At 57.8% G+C, this 16,175-nt stretch overlaps 1 protein-coding gene and 1 long non-coding RNA gene across 6 annotated transcripts in view; one reads left to right on the top strand and one right to left on the bottom strand.

Moving 5' to 3' along the window:
• The first annotated feature begins 1,104 nt into the window (after positions 1 to 1,104).
• Prima1 (proline rich membrane anchor 1) overlaps positions 1,105 to 16,175 on the top strand; it is a 46,330-nt gene continuing 31,259 nt past the window's right edge. For 2 of the 5 annotated variants that reach the window (XR_013439236.1, XM_078050768.1), the window contains exons 1-3: positions 1,105 to 1,268; positions 2,046 to 2,169; positions 8,442 to 8,577. Coding sequence is in view for 4 of the 5 variants with exons in the window: in XM_078050768.1 (XP_077906894.1) it covers positions 2,077 to 2,169; positions 8,442 to 8,577 (229 nt within the window). In the remaining variant the exon portion in view is untranslated. Of the gene's footprint in view, positions 1,269 to 1,290; positions 1,425 to 1,731; positions 1,751 to 2,045; positions 2,170 to 8,441; positions 8,578 to 16,175 lie in introns of those variants that run through there. The other 3 variants (XM_078050765.1, XM_078050766.1, XM_078050767.1) reach the window with 3 other exon arrangements.
• LOC144377925 (uncharacterized) lies at positions 2,431 to 9,947 on the bottom strand. Its single transcript, XR_013439237.1, has 2 exons — positions 9,680 to 9,947; positions 2,431 to 8,761 (listed from the first exon to the last, which is right to left on the bottom strand). It is a non-coding gene; the product is annotated as an uncharacterized LOC144377925 (long non-coding RNA).

Below are 16,175 nucleotides of genomic sequence, written 5' to 3'. Positions count from 1 at the left end.
GGTGCTGAGTAAATGTTTAGTCAGGCGCTGGCTATGATGTCTGACCCTCCGCTGCGTCCTAAACCCCTGGTTCTCTCGCCCAACCTAAAAAAAGGATGGTCCAGGCATGGGGGCCCTCACTGGAAATAACCGCCCCCCCCAATCACCGCATCAATCAAAGTGGTTGCAAAGCGCTTCCACCAGATAAGCAGAGCGCCTGCCGGTGCCGTGCAACTGCTAGGAGCAGATGGTCTGAGCTAGAGGCAACCAGGCTCCTTCCTGAAGAACCGACTTGTTGATAATCTTGCCTCCAACAGTTTGTTGATGGGTGAAGAAAAGCAGTGGCGCAAAGGTTTTCCTTAGGGCCGTCTTAACTCCTTACAAGAGGCAGCCGAGTCTCTGAGCGCAGGTCCCGCTCCCGGAACTGCAAAGTGGAGCAAGGACAAGGCGCAGGGCCTTGGGAGGGGCGGCCTGCACCTCCTAGCCCGGCACCGGCCCTGCCCGCGAAGGGGGCAGTCAGCAAGGAAGGAGCGCGAGAGGGCATCTCCACAATTTAGACCTTCTGACCTTCCCGCAGTCTCGGGATATGCCGGGGAGAAGGGCAAACAAGGGGCACGATCCCCTGGAACTGGGAGTCCTCGGCCTCCAGGGCGAATAAATAAATTATTAAGCGCCCAATACACAATAGCCTCGCTAGATGGAGACGAGGAATCACTGCAGCGGCGCTGGCGGCGGCGGCGGGGAGCGCGGGCGGGAGCGCAGCCTCGGGCGGGAGGCGGGCGAGGCTCTGGCTCCGCTCACGTCTGTTTTCCTTTTTCGTGCATTATTTATTTCGCCTCCGCCCGCGGCCCTGCTGTCCGAGCCGCCGCTCCGGGCCGGCGCCTCTCGCCGCTGCCTTCCGCGGGCCGGCGGAAGGCGCGGAAAGCTCGGGCACCCAGCGCCCCGGGCAGCCGCGCGGCGCCACCGGCAAGGGCGGGGACCGGGGCGGCGCGGGGAGCCGCCAACGGTTCGAGGGGGGCTCGAGCGGTCGTTCCCGGCGGCCTGGAGGCGACTTTCCCCGCCCTCCGCCCCCGCCTCGGCCCTGGGCGCTGGGTACCGCCCCCCCTTCCGCCCCGCGCGCGGCCAGGCGCAGCCTGGAGCCACCGCGCCCTGCGCCCCGTGCGAGCGCGCCGCGCCCGGGGCCCCAGCTCAGCAGCCCTGGAGGCCCAAGCGGCGCGCAAACTTTTGCTCCAGTGCCGGGCGCTCCTGCTAGGCATGTGAAGCCCCCAGGCGCCCGCGCAGCCGCCCGGGTGAGGACCGAGGCCCCGCCTAGAGGGCGGGGGGACTGGGGAGGCGGCTGGCTTTAAATGGGGGCCGTCCGGCGGCTGGGAAACAGAGCTGCTGCGGGGGGAGCGCTGACCTCTCTTCTCTGCCCCGAAGATCGGTTGGGGCCGCCACCAGGCAAGGTGGCGTGGGGCATCGGAGGGGTGCGGGCGGAGATGGAGGCGTGAAGGGAAACCCACGCCCCGGAGCGGGAGATCCGGGCTCGGGTTGGGGGGGTAAACCCGGGTGCACACGGAGGTGCATATGTTGCAGTGTGCGCAGTGAGGCCGCGGGGCAGAGGGTGCAACGCAGCCAGTGATTTCGTGACGCTATGCATGGAGGGTTCAAAGAGTGTGCAGGCAGTAGTCTGTAGTGTGCATGGGGGTCAGTGGGTGCGCACGGCTCTTTCTGTGGGTGTGTGCGCAGGGTGAGTGGTTCCCGCCGAGCTTCAAGTGTGCTCCCAGTGAGAGTGAGTTGTGCATGACTGTTTCTGGGGATGCATGGGGTTCAGTAAGTTGACTTTCTGGAGGTGTGCATGGGGCCAAGGTGTGAACGCAGTATTTTGGGGGTTTGAGCCAGGGTAGGCTGTGAGTACGAGATGCACGAGAGTCAGCGTGTGTGCAAGCTCAATCGAAGGTGCACTTACAAAGGTGCCCCAGAGTGTGGGGCGTGCCCTCTGGACCGGGACTGCTACGTGTGCTGGTGCGCGGAGGCGATGGTGCCCGCGAGGTGTCCACCTGACCTAAGCCTTGCTCCCCTGACAGTTCGCCCCACCAGTGGGCGCCGCGGGTCGAGATGCTCCTCCGGGACCTGGTGCTGCGCCGTGGCTGCTGCTGGCCCTCGCTGCTGCTGCACTGCGCGCTCCACCCGCTCTGGGGCTTCGTGCAGGTGAGCAGAGAAAGGGGGCGGCTCTGGCTGGGAGGAGGGAGGTGTCATTTCACTCCCTAAGGCCTGGCTCCTACAGCAGTGCCACTGATTGGTCCTGGGGCCTAGAAAGATAAGAAACTCCAGAAAGAGGCTTCAACTATGGCCTGTGGCCTATGGCCTGCAGGACAAGGTCATGGCAGGAAACAGGGCTTGGGGACTAGCTTTTGATGGTAACCTTCTATTGCAGAAATTCCGGGAAAGAAACAAACTTGAAAAGAAAAATGATCCTAAGAATGTGCATTCTTTATTTCCCTCCAGAACCCACTGTGTCACTTCATTTTGGTCTTAAAAACAGGCAGGGGCCCTGTGTGATCCTTTGTAGGTAGTGGAACTGGGGATGTTGACAGATTATGCCTGTGGCTACTTGTGACCGATATAAGGACCTGTCCCATCTGTCAGACTACTTGAGGATGAACCCTCCCTTGAACCTCCCAGACCCTGGCACAGAGGCCAGGCAGCCACCAACTGAAGTTTTACCTCTTAGGGCTGATGGGAAGGTCAGATGGGATGGTCCCTGGTACGATTCAGAGAGGACATAGCAGTGGTACAGTGGAGAGAGGTGAAGAGGACTTTGGTGTCAGCTCTGCCCCTCACCAGCCAAGGGACTTTGGGCAACCAATGTGACCCCCTCTGCTCCTTGGTCTCTTCCTGACTGTGCTACTTATTCTAAGTACTTGATGAGATAAAGCAAGTAGATCACTTTGCCTGGACCATAATAAACACTAAGGGGTAGGCGTCACTGCCACTGAGATAAGTATGACGAATGCCCCTCTTCTCTCTGGCCCCGGGGGTTTTTCTGGCAATCACCAGGTAGTATGGCATTTTTGAATTGTTAGAAGTTTTACTTTTGGGGGTATTGAAAGACCCACTCTGAGGTAGTTGTGGCTTCATGTTCTCCTGGTGGCACTTTGGGGTCAGTGACTATTCAGAGGGTTGCCCTGAGTTGGGGTGTCTGAATGAGGAAGGGATGGATGAGATGGCTTGCCAGTCTGCTGTGGTCCATGAGCTGCCCCAAATGATGAGACCCTGCCTGGGAACCAGCTCGGTCAGTCCCACTTGCATGGTGGCCTGGGTGACCCCCATAGAGAGCCAGGGCTCTGAGCAGGTCACCACCCCAGCACCAGGCCCCGTCTTCTGCTCTGTTTTCAGTTTCACAATTGTTTTCCTTTTGGAACTGACAGTTTTGTTGAATGTGTGAAACAGCCGTTTGACTCAGCTGCGTGTCCCCGGGATTCAGGATTCTGTCACTTCTAAACACTTCAGCGACTAGGGACTAGTTTCCCTTGTTCAACTTTTAACTGAGCCTGGGATGTGAAGTTCCCTTGGCTTTTATATTCATTGCTTGACCGATTTCTCTCTTCCTCCCTTCCATGGGCTTTTTTTCTTCTTCTTTTTTTTTTTTTTTTTTTTTTTTTAAGCAAGGGAAGCAGGTGGACAGCCTTTTAGGCTAGTCTGCTGTTCAAATTAGCAGGATCTAACCAGAAGACCACTGCCACCCAGCACACCCCACCCCACCCCAAGACATTATTTTGTATAAGCAGCTCAGCTTTTAAGGTGTCCTATGAAACAGGCAGTGCTCATACAAGCAATTGTGTGTGTGTGTGTGTTTCAGATCCTCTTACTCAATACAAATCAATTTTCATGAAAATCAATTAGAAAAGGAATCCTCCAGATAAGTAGAATGGGTAAAAATCTTGGCTTGAGGCTCTGGAAAAATTAATTTACAAATGATAGGGACAGAGAAGCCAAGGGAAAGGGGGTTTTGGAATGAATGGATCTGGTTTTCAAGCAGAAGAGCTGAATCCAGAGGAACGTGGCAGGGGAGAGGACAAATGGAAGTACAGAGGCCATGTGTTTTTCTTTAAGTGGAGAGAATAAAATCTGTCACGTCACAGGAGTTTCTCAAGAAGGAGCTGGAGAAAAGGCTTGGAGCTATCTATGCGTCCATGAGCATTTTGCCAGAAGAATCCTCCAGGGTGGTAAACATTTGGAAGGATAGGGCCAGTGCAGCCAAGTCTTACCGATTAACGGGGTCATTGGTGAGGCAGGAGACCTGGGGTCCCCAAAGCACCAGGCTCCTCCCTGAAATCAGCCTGAAGCCTCTAGCTGCTGCTAGATGATAAGAGACTTAATCATTAAAGTCAGATGACATTTAAATTGCCAGAGGGCGGGTGGGGGCATTCCTTTCCCCTTCTTACTTTAATGTGTGTGGAATTGAGATTCTGCGCTTTTGTGATTTAGGGTTCTTCTAAGTTCACTTCAGATGCTTCCCTTTTTTTTTTTTTTTTGCAAAGGAAAAGGATGACAGGCTGGCAGATTTATTAGGTGTGACAGGAGTGTGTCTCATCAAGTTACTGTGGTGCTGGCCTGTCTCCATAAAAGATGCCAGAAGCCATCATCTTTGAGGTTGCCCGTCTAGAGCGATCGCCAGGGAGACAGGCTCAGGTCTGGCCTTATGGGTCTCTGTGTGCAGATGAGGATCGAGCCTGGGCCCAGGTGAGGCCTAAGCCTGCAACAGTCAGGACAGCCTGGATTATTTACTCAGTGGCATTTATTGGATACCTACTATATGTTAGGCCTGTGTTAAGTGCAAGGGGCTTAATGTCCCTGTGGCATTGCTAGCCTGACCATGGAGAGATGATTAAATAAGTGATTACAGGCAAGAGAGCTCAGTGGGCACAAACGGCTTGGCCCTGGTGCTGCGGCTGAGAGTCAGGATGCAAATGAGGGGAAGCAGAGGCGAGAGCCCCAGGAGGCCAGGGAGAGAGCCGGGGAGATTCCCTTACGGTTGTGAGCCCCTAACATGGTGTCTTGCAGATTAGACTTGATCCTGAGGCCCAAGGGGACTGTGGAGGGTTTGAAGTCAGAGATGACACCGTCTCACATCGGTGCTTCAGAAATCAGCCCAGCTCCAGGGGGAAGGATGGATTCAGGGAGGGGATAGGACAAGGAGCAAAGGGGCTGGCGAGGGTAGGATCGCCAGATTTAGGAAATAAAAATATAGGACATCCAGTTAAATTTGAATTTCAAATAAATCACAGGATGCTTGATAGCACAGATCTATCCCATCCGATAGCGAGGGCATGCTTATCCTGAGAAGTTTTTGTGGTTTATCTGGAATTCCGATTGAACGGGACATTTTTCCATCTGAGAACCCTTGTGAAAGGCAGGTGCTGCCCAGTGGAGACCTGAGGGGGCCCAAGGTTGGGGACGGTAGCAGAGGGAATGGAGAGGAGTGGACGATGCATTAAGCCCTGACTAGGAGGCAGCACCTCCCAGACCTGGAAGCCTCACTCATGGGGCAGGAGTGGGATGTGGTTGGGAAGTGGGTACTGACGCTGGGGACTGGCAGCCGGGAAGCACTGTGTCCCTCGGACCACAGCGACAGGCACCAGAGCCAGGCGATGCCGTGCCTTGGCCCACTCTGTGCAGCCGCAGCACTGGCAGGATCCTGGCTGGAGGAGGATTCTGCCGAGTGGGGCAGGGAGGCAGAGCCGTCTCAGTAAGGAACGACGCCAGTTTGGGTTCTGTGGGGTTTTGGCAAGTCATTGGCCTCTCTGCGCCTCTGATCTCTGTCAGTGAAGAGCAGGTGACTTCAGGGCAAGTTCCGTCTCCTGGTGAGACTCCCCAGATAACAGCCATGGGACAGATGCTGAGACCAGCTCCCAGAGCCCGAGGTCCCTTCTCTGCTGGTCCGGCTGCACCACTGCCACGTAGCAGAACCCCAGTGTGGAACTGGTTGGGGACGAGGGTAGATGCTGTTTCTCCACTGCTGGGCAGACCAGCTCCCAACGTACCTTTGCATTCAGCACCAACCGAACGCCAGGCCCTGGGCAGCCGTGGTGTGTTGCTTGGCTGGCTGAGCCCTTGTCCCACCTGTGTGTGGCTAGTAAACCTCCCTTCCTGGTTCTCAGGGAGAAATCAGGGCACATCCTTGGGGCCGACACCCAGCGAGGCTCAGCATGTCACCTGTTCAGGTTAATACTGCAGAGACTCACCTACCTGCCTGCCCAGGAGACCCTCCACTTAGTGTGGGGAGTCAGACAGCACAAGACAGCAGGAAATTGCCACAAAGAAAAAGTGTGTGCAGGGTGGGAAAGCAGCGCTAGGCTCCTCAGTCTAAATTCCGGGGGCGCGGGGCTCAGAACAGCCTGCCCAGGTGGTCCTGCTAGAGTCCGGTGCAGAGACGCTGGCCAGGGTCTGAAGAGCCACTGTCAGCAGAAGAAGAGTCAGCAGCCACGGCCTGCTGTCTGGACCAAATGACCAGGCAACTCTGTGTCCCTCGGGAAGGAGGACAGCCTCCTGTGAGAGCAGCAGGCCGGGCAGTGGCACCTGCTCCCGTCTCAGTGGGGGACCCAGAACGTGGAGTTTTTAGGATGCAGTGCGTTTCCTTCCCCTCTTCCTCCCTGAGCCTTGGAACTTGGCCCCGATTCTCCTGCCCCTCGTTGAACACCCTTACACATCTGTGCCCTTATATCCCCCCACAAAGAACAGGTCATAGTGTGGGGCCAGGTTTAACCTGCGTGCTCCTCTTGAAGCCCCTCGTGCCAGTTGTGCCATCGAGGCTGGCACACGTTACTTCAGCCGTGATGTGGCTTGACGTCCGCGCCCTTGGTGGAAGCGGTCTCGGGGGCCAGCTGTTGGAGCATGGAGCTTTCCAGTGACCCCTTGGAAAGTGGTCATCTAGAGGTGGCAGACCCAATGTTGGGGGCTGCTATGATTGCCCCATGGATAGAGCCCCCCATCCCTACCCCGTGCCATCCGTGGTCCTTGACCAACCCCACACAGTGGTAAGCAGTTGGCCTCTCAGATATTAACTTTGGCTGTAAAGCAGCCCACCCCACCCTCACCCCCACGGCCATTACCAAGCCTCCTTGCAGCTGGCAAGTGCTGAGGGGGCACAACCCTTCTGCCTCTCTCCTGTGAGCCTCATCGTGCAAGAGCAGGCTGCTCTCAGTTGCAAGGCAGTTGGGGTCCTGGGTTTCTAGGATCTCCCATGGCCACATGGAGGTGGGCGGTGACCACCCACTCTTCCCTTCAGGCCTAGAAGTCAGCGTAGGCCCTGGAGCAGGCCCGAAACCCACACTTTTGACTTTCCTGCTCTCTGTAGGGAGGGCCACCAGCAGCCGGTCTCCGCCAGCCTCTCAGGCTGACCCTGCCTACGTTGAGGAAAGCTGAAGAAAACTCGCAGGCCCCGCTCCACCTGTGAATTCAGACTGAATCAGATGAAGAGACCAGGGTTAGGGAAACACAGGCTAGGATGCCAGGGCAGAGGGCCTGCTCCCGTCTGTGATATCTGTCCCTCCATCCATCTGCCAAACATTTGTGAGTGTTGGCATTCCTTGTCCAGTTAATGAGAGGGAACCCAAGGCCTAGCCCTGCCTCACGGAGATGGCGGTTCCATGGTGAAGACAGGCAGCAACCAGGGAAGAACCTGGTGCTTGGGGTGGGGCCCATAGGGACACTGGCCCTGGGCCAGGAGGCGAGATTCTTCCCTGAGGAGGTCACATCTGAGCTGCCTGGTAGCACAGAGCGGGCAAGGGCCTGAGAGCGTCCTGCCCCAGGAACAGCATGTGCCAGAGCTAGAACCTGGAAGGGCGTGAGGATGGGCAGAGAGGGTGCCTGGGGGCCCAGGCGGGGTCTTGTGGGCCCCTGACCCCCGGAGCACGGGGGAGGCACTCCCTGGGCCTCGGCGGTTGGAGAGGGTTTGATCCGATGGTTTCCCACTGGACCAAGAGGCCCGGCCGGGTAGGACTCCTCCCCAAGATGGGGACCTTGCCCCAGAGTCTTGTGACAGAAAGGCCACAGGGACAATGACTGGGGAGAAGCTGAGGGTGTGGCCTTGTGCTGTTGCAGGGAAAGGCGAAGAAAGGCTTAGGTGACTGAAAAGACAGCGTCACTCTACTGTCACTATCCACCTTTGTCTGGGCCTCAGTTTCTGTATTTGTACCCGAGGGAAGTTCTAGAGGTTTTCCTTCAGGTTCTTATCTTTCTGCCATTAATATCCAGGTCGTCTGCCCCGGGATCCTGGCAGAGCTGGGGACAAAACCTTGGTCTGCAGAGCTGCCGGGCCGGCCTCCCAAGGCCATCCCCCTGTGCCCTCTGCCTGTTCTCCCTGCCTTGGTCCCGGGGATGGGCCCCACGCTGCAGCCTGGCAGGGACCTGGGTGGGCCCCTGGGGGTTTCCAGAGCCTCATTTTCTCCTGTATCTTTTGGGTGCGCCCCTGTCTGTAGGTGACGCACGGTGAGCCCCAGAAGTCCTGCTCCAAGGTGACGGACACTTGCCAACACATCTGCCAGTGCCGGCCCCCGCCTCCGCTGCCCCCGCCGCCCCCGCCCCCGCCGCCCCCCAGGCTCCTCTCCGCCCCAGGTAGGTAAAGGCTCACTTGTTTTTTCCGGGTTGCTCTCTGTGTTTTCCTGGGCCCGGGGAAGATCCAGTGAGTGAGGCCGAGGACAGTCCTGCCTCCTTTGTAATTTTCCACTGGCCGAGCGGGAGGGAAGCCAAGGCCTAACTTTTCCCTGCAGTCTGCAAAACGCCCTTCCACAGAATGCTCCTGCGAGATGGAGAAGGATGTTTCTCCATCGGTTAATCGGATAAAAGTCAATCTCCGTGTGATGAGTGACCCGGCCTGCATTGTTCTGCAGGCCAGACCTTTACAGGGGGCAGCCACTGGGTCCTGATTTGCACACCCCACCCACACACACAGCTTTATTTCTCGACTTGAATTCATGTGTAAGGAGCTAGTCGGGGTAGAATCGAAGGCCGGGCTCTGGGAGCCTTGCACAGGGGCCTTTCAGCCATTTGCACCCAATTCTGCTAAAGCCTCTTTGGCCTCCTCTCCTCTCTGGATGACTGCATCCCTGAGCAATTTGATTGCCTGGTCATTCAAACAGAAGAGCGTTTCTTTAGCCAGAGACGGCCCCAGCCCTGACCTCTACGCGGTCAAGTTCCCTGCTTACAATAGCCAGTCGATGGGGTCTCCAAAGGGAGACTGTGTTTTAGACGGACCACTCACGTTCTGGTCTGTAGGATCCCCGAGACCACGTCCCCCCACCTCACTGAACATCTCCATTGAATTATCTGGAGCATATTTTAAATAACCTTGCCGAGGCTCGTTCTCCACTAGACCGCGTTTCCCACCTGGTATGCAGTCGGCGACGTAGTGTTCTGGGGCATCTTGTTAGTGCGAGTCCCTGTATTTTTGTCTGCCAGGCCCCTGCCCGTCCCCCGTCCTTGCCTGGTACCCTGTGGCCCCAGGCTTCTCAAAGTGTGGCCCTCAAATGACCTGCTTCCGCAGCGACTGAAGCAATGGTTTTCAAGTACAGCTTCCCTGGCCACTTCAGGCCCGCAGAGTCGGGGGCCTTGGGGTGGGGCTCAGACAGTCAAATGCAGACTCAGGTGGAGACCCTGGGCCTCGCAGGTCTCTACCCCAGGCCTCCAGGGGATCCTCCTACGCCAAGTGCTTGCTCACCTCTTGTCTTCAAGGGCACCCGGTCTTGGGCTGGGGGACACGGTCTTTGGTCACCTGTCCCTGGAGATCACTCCCTTCCCTTCCTTGGAATCCCTGCTCCTCCCACTCTCTGGGCTCCATGCACAGGGGCCCAAGGCCATCTGGTCTTCCGGGATCTTTCAGCCCCTACGGAAAGGCCATCCTGTCAGCACTCAGGAAAAGTAGCCTGAGAGAACACAAGATTTTTTTTTGCCAGGGACACTGGAAATTCCTGAGTAGTTAAGCAAAAATAGAGCTCCAGAGGACAGCACGTGACCTGGGTCATTAAGAAGAAATGGGAGGGGTTGGGATTTAGCTCAGTGGCAGAGTGCTCGCCTAGCATGCACAAGACCCTGAGTTCAGTCCTGGGCCCTAGGAAGATAGGAGGTTGTGGGGATAGGGCACCAGGCAGAAGAAGCAGCACAGACAAAGGCCTGGTGTTACGGCTCTGTGAGACCCATCTTGGGAGTCACCGGTCTTTCAGTGGGTTTGTCTTAATTTGTTTTCTGTTGCTATAACAGAATACCTGAGGCTGGGTGAGCTATAAAGGAAACAGGTTTTTTTCTTTGGCTCATGGTTCTGAAGGCTGGAAAGACTTCAGAGCAGCACATCTTGGAAGCTGTATGAAGACATGGGGGAAATGTGTGAAAGGGCAGGCGGACCCTGGCAGAGAAACTAAAGGGTGTAACTGATCCATTCCTGAGAGAACTAACCCAGTTTCATGAGAAAGACATTAATCTCTCTTAAAGTCCTTCCTCCCAACACAACTGCCCTGGGAGCCAAGTTCCAGCACGAGTCTTGGTGGAACAAACCACACCCAATCCCTGGCAGGGTTTCAAAGGGTGGCCCGCGGGCTGATCTCCAGGGGTCTGTGTGCCTGGCCGAGTCAGCCGCTTCTCATCCCGTGGGTCGCTCTTGGCAGCCGCCGTATCCGATACCACCTATTATTCACTTTATTTTTTTTTTCTTTACCTAGACTCACATTTTGCGTATAAAAATTAATATCCAAAGAAAGTTCTTTAAGACTGCTAGGAAATAAACCCTGGGTCACTGGCTTGACAAGCAGGGCAGCCATCAAAAGAAATGCAACAAGTCAGCGTCTGAGTCTAAAATCGGCTCATCTGCCACGCGTGGAGGCTCGTGCCTGGATACCAGTGACTTGGGAGGCTGAGGAAGGAGAATTGCAAATTTGAGGCCAGCCTCAGCAACTTAAGGAGGTCCCTAAGCCACTTAGTGTGGGACCCTGTCTCAGAATTTAAACAGCAGGCAAACACAACCCGGAGGACGTGGCTCAGGGTAGGGCAGCCCTGGGCTCAGTACCTGAAAATAAGTAAGGAAACAAACTGAAAATGATAAAATAAAATGAGCTCAGTCAACGGCGGGGACGTGGCCATCTTGAGGAAGCTGCCGTGGGCAGTGATGTCCCTACCCCCACGTGCGTCAAGCAGGGAGGTGACGTGTGGTGCGTGCCTGTCTCAGGGAGATGGACCTCCTGACCTGGTGGAGGTGGGTGGGGCTGGTGGGCTGCGGCATCCTATGACTCAGTGCCCAGAGCCGGGGAGGAGCCAGAGGGTGCTGCGTGTGGGGAGAGGGGACCGCCGACTCTGGGCCCACCGAGCCTCCGGTGGGTGTGCAGTCTCTTTCCGTCTCCCCCGATCCCTCCGGGGTGACTTCTCTCAGGCTGACGCAGTCCCGTGGCTGCAGGCTCCAGGATCCCGTGGACCTGAGTCGGTAATCTCCCTCCACAGAGAGCTCTTGTCCCCAGGGAAAGTCCCAGGCTGACTGCCATAGGGCAGCGTGGGTCCCCTGGCCATCGGTGGACCATCGGTGGGCCACTGGTGGACCAGCCATGGCCAGCTCAAGCCTCAGCATCTTCTTCTTCTGGAAAACAGGTTCATGGACGACACTCACGCCACAGGGTTCTGTTGGGGATCCCCAAAGTGGGAAGTACGTTGGAAAACTGGGCGGGCATCCATTGCTGCTGGTGGCCCCTCGGAAGAGGTGGCTTGGAGGGCCAGCTAGACTGGGGGTGGGGGGTAAAGAGGTGCTGATGGAGGGGACAGGTGATCCCAAAAGGGATGGAATCAACCCCATGGGTGAACATGTCTTTAGCCAGAGTGGCTTCGGCTTTGACCGCTGAGTGGTCAAGGTCCTGGTTTGCGACTGCGGTTGCTCCAGTTTGGGCCTGGAGAACGCCTGGGACCATGCCATCCTGCCTCTCACTGTGACCAGTCAGGCAGGGAGGCAGGGAGGCCCTGGGAAGCGGAGAGGATTCCCAGGGAGGCCCGGGCAGCGGGAGCGGGGGAGAGTGGGCAGGTGTGGAGGAGAGAGCGGCTGACACAGGCCCAGGGTTCAGAGCCCGAGGGTCAGCAGAATGCCATTGATCTGCAGGAGGCTGGCTTGGGTGCAGGTGCCTGGGACAGAGGGACAAAGAAAAGGGGAGAGGGACAGCCGTTCCTGCAGATCCGCGAAGTCCCCTCTGGAAGTAACGACCAGAGGCCACTGCAGGAACGGCTGGGCGTCCTTCACGTGGCCAGAAAGGCCTCCCTCTGCATCCAAGCCATCCGCCACTCACTGGGGCCAGCTTGTCCCACTCTGCTCAGGACTGTCCTGGGTTTTGCCCTCAAGTCCGCCGTCCTGGGGACCCTTCACCCCTGGGCACCTTTCTTCTGGGGAAGTCATGGCCAGTTTAAAAATCCATCTTTGTTATGTTGACGTGGGGTCATTGGGTTTCCCTGATTGTATCGGGAATCACTGGACAGGGGCAGCCCAGTGTGGCCTTCCTCTCTGGTGGCCCAGCTCTGTGCCACCGTCCAGCAGCCTCGCTTGCCCTTGGGAAGGAGCGTGGAAGGGCTCTTGTGACGCGGATGGTTCTTGAACACGCGTCCTCTGCTGTGCTGCTCTCTCACGCTCGGCCCACACCCTTGTACTCAGGCAGGGTGACACCCGCCTGGGACAGCTGCTCTTCGTTCCCTTGTGCCAGCCGTGGGCCAGGGGCGCTGGATGGTTTGTAGCCCCTGGAAGGTGTGATCGCGGGGGCGGGCCTGGGGATCTGCACTCCCCACACTCCCTCCCATGAGGCTGGTGCCCTTGGTCAGGGGAGCAGACGCGGTGCCCCAGCTCCGTGGCCCTGGGCATGTGGCTTCGCTCTCAGAGCCTCAGTTCCCTGGTTTGGCTCCCCCCTGGCGGGATTGCTGCCAAGGCTGGGGTTCTCCAGGCCCCCCGGGGCAGGGGCTGGCTCAAAGTGGGGTGCACAGCTCAGCCGCCCTCCCTGTCCTGGGGGCTGGACGACAGGCCCTCCCTGCCCTCGGGGCTGGACGCCAGGCCCTCCCTGTCCTCAGGGCTGGACGCCAGGCTGCTCAGCTATGTATGGGATTTGGGTGAGGAATCTTTTGCTCTTGGAACCTCAGTTTCTGAGTCTGTGGAATGGCCCACCACCTCCCTGCTGCCCGCGGGTGGTCGGGAGGACAAGCCACACCATCAACGACCGCTGCGGAGCGGTGGCTGCTGATGAGGCGGTAGAGCCACAGTCACTAGCTGTCAGACTGGAACCCGCTCCACGGGGTTAGGGCCTCTGCTAGACAGGAGCCTCGTGTTGGAAACCCCAGGGATGAAATGGGCGGAAGGATGTGTAGGCTCCGCTGGTCCTCCACAGGAAGAGGTTTCCTCGGGTTCCTCTGTGTCCCTTCCAGGACAGCCCTTGCCAGAGCTGGATATTCCCCGAACGCTTGGGCGGGAGCGAGCCCAGCAACAGCACCTCCAGCGCCTGGCTGCAAAGCCCACGGCAGCCACAGAGCCAAGGACCTGGGCTTGCTGGGTCAATGTCAGGGACAGCCCGCTGGTCCCTGCCTGTGCCTCAGATGGCCCAGGCTCTGGAAGGACCGGTGTCCCAACCTCAGGGAGGAGCCCTCAAACTATCCCCAGTTTCTATGAGTTCAGAGAGGGTGAGTTACTTGTTTGAGGCTGCCCAGCAGGTGAGCAAGGGAAGTCATTTGATTACTTCCTGCCTTTTCTCCTGCTTAACACTCCCCCTCCATCACTGTCATCAGCTTGTGGGGGGCTTTCCTTGAGTGGGCCTCTGTCCCTCTGTCTGGGAGCCTTCGTAATATCCTAGTTCTCTGTCTGCAGGCTCCCCCAGAGTTGGGCTTAACTCACGGAGCTCTGGCTCACTGTCCCTGGTGTGGGACGGCCTCCTCTGGGTCTTTCTTGCACCTGTATGAACTGCGTGGGACGGGGCAGTTAATAACTGAGAGGAGGCTTCTCTCTCGCGTCTGGTAGTTGGTGCTGGCTGTTGGTTGGGTCCTCGGCACCGAAACACCTTTGTGGGTGCCACCGTGTGGAGTGGGTGACCTCTTAGCTGTGGTGGTGGCGGTGATGGGCGGGCGGAGGAGTCTGATTTGGAGATGGGCAGGCTGGGTAGCCCCCAGGGCTGGCCGTGTGGGGAGGGAGGGCGCAGGAGGGCTGTTAGAGGCTGAGGAATGACCCAGCGGAGGAGGCCACCAGGTGTCACAGCGCTGCCTCTCCTTGGTCCTCTAGAGGTTTGTGATCGTGCGGAAGGGACGATGAGCAGATTCAGGTGGGGCAGGAAGGGCTGGTGGCCGTCCCACGTCCCCCAGTGTCTCAGCTGCTGCATTTTCAGGGCCTGAGGTTGAGGTCCTACTGCAAACCAGGCTCACGCAGGGCTGTGGCGCGTGGCGGGCAAGCAGGGGAGGAGGCCCAGCCCCCGGGGCCACAGGCCAAGGGATGGGCCCATCAGGGAAGCTGGTCCCTATGAGCTGCAGAGGCCGGTGGATGCCGTGACCTTGGCCTTGGCTGGGTGTGGTGTGAGCACGTGACGGGGACTGTGCATGTGACGGGGGCTGTGGGACACGGCTGGGTTGCATTGGGCGTGTCTTGCTCCTAGGGCTTGTGGTGCTGAGTGTCACTGTCATCCTTGGCTTGCCCCTGACCCGGGTGTTCACCTTCCGCTGGAGGAAGGTCTCTGTCTGTTGACTTGAGCCACCTGCATGGTCTTCTAGTGGCAGGACCTGGGGCGGGACAGTCTCTGGCTCTTTCCAGCTGTGCGCGGTCCCTCAGCCTTTCCGCCTCTGTTTTCTCCAGCTCCAAGGTGCTTGTAGGAGAAGAAACCCCCCCCCCCCCGGCCCCCAGAGGCCACTGTCAGCGCAGTCCTTGCTGGAGCCACATTCTTATCCTGGTGGCTGACCCGTCCAGAACGTGGGCAGGCTGTCCTGTACCCAACAGGCGAGAGCCTGACGCGTGCCCCGCCCGAGTGGCTGAGGTCCCTAAGAGCCTGCACAGCTGTTGGTTTTCTTCTTAACCTGCTAAGTCCCACTGTCCCAGATGTGGGGACAAAAACTTAAACTGAGCAGCAGACAAGTACCCACTTACGGGAACTTCTGGAGAGAATTCCGTGTTTTCAGAGTTCCAGGCTTTTGAGAAAAGCTAACAGGGGCGGGATAGCGCACGTGATAAGACGTGGAACCTGGGCTCCAGGTGAGGCTGCCGGCCTGTTTAACGCACCTGGGTCCATCTCGTTGAGTTGGAAGCTGGGCTTAGCGGGCGAAGTGATTTTATTTTTGTTAATTGCGTTTTCCTTTCAGAGCTCAATCGATGGAATAGTTTCCATCTTCCCTTTATGAATTTCTATCTGGCAATAAGGAGAGGTGGCAAGTTTGTGTGTATTTCAGCCTCCTCAACGGTCTCTGTGTCTTGACCCACTGGACACACAGTTGTGCCTGGAGAGCCTCGGGGACGCTGAGGGGACGAAAGGCAGCCCGCCCTCAGGAGCCCTGCCTCCCCGTGACGGTGGCACATCCTCACAGCGCAGCCGCTCCCCTTCTTTTTCCTCCTTCATTTCTTCTTTGTGGGACCCGAGGCATGACTTGGTCACCTGCACTGAGGGCAGGAGACCGGGTCACTGTTTTGCTGCCAATAAATGAGGTCTTCTGCCAGGGCCCCCAGTTGTGAGGGCGTAGTGGACTCGGTCACCTCTGGGCTTCATCTGCAGGTTGTTCCCCGAGTGTCTGTGAGCTCTGTGTGCCATGCTCCACGGGAGGCCTGGGCCCCGAGACGGTGACCACATGAAGCCCCTGATGGGAGGCCCTGCGTGAGTCTGCAGTGGGCAGCCCCAAATGCATTTGGTCACAATCCCGAGGATGGGTGGGAGAGAGGGTGGCCTGGGTGTGCATCGGGGATTCTTTGGTATCACCTGATGCGGGCACCTGGGGGTCGAGAGACTAGCTCCCCAAAACCTGACCTCGAGACATCTCAAAAGGGCCAAGGTCACCCCCAAGAGAACTCTCTGGGACCCCGATCCGGGTTGTTGGTGTCTGGAGGTCTATTCCTCTGACTCTGCTGTCACCGCACTTGGCAGACATGCTCCCCGTCTTAGGTGGGGTACCTTGGGGGGGACGTGTCTCTCTTAGACTCGTCGCCTTCCTACCCTAGTGTCTAGAACAGATGAGTGTCCTGTGGAAAG

The sequence above is a fragment of the Ictidomys tridecemlineatus genome, chromosome 5 (genome assembly GCF_052094955.1).
Source record: "Ictidomys tridecemlineatus isolate mIctTri1 chromosome 5, mIctTri1.hap1, whole genome shotgun sequence".
Lineage (NCBI taxonomy): Eukaryota > Metazoa > Chordata > Mammalia > Rodentia > Sciuridae > Ictidomys > Ictidomys tridecemlineatus.
This window is presented reverse-complemented; position numbering and strand designations above follow the sequence as displayed.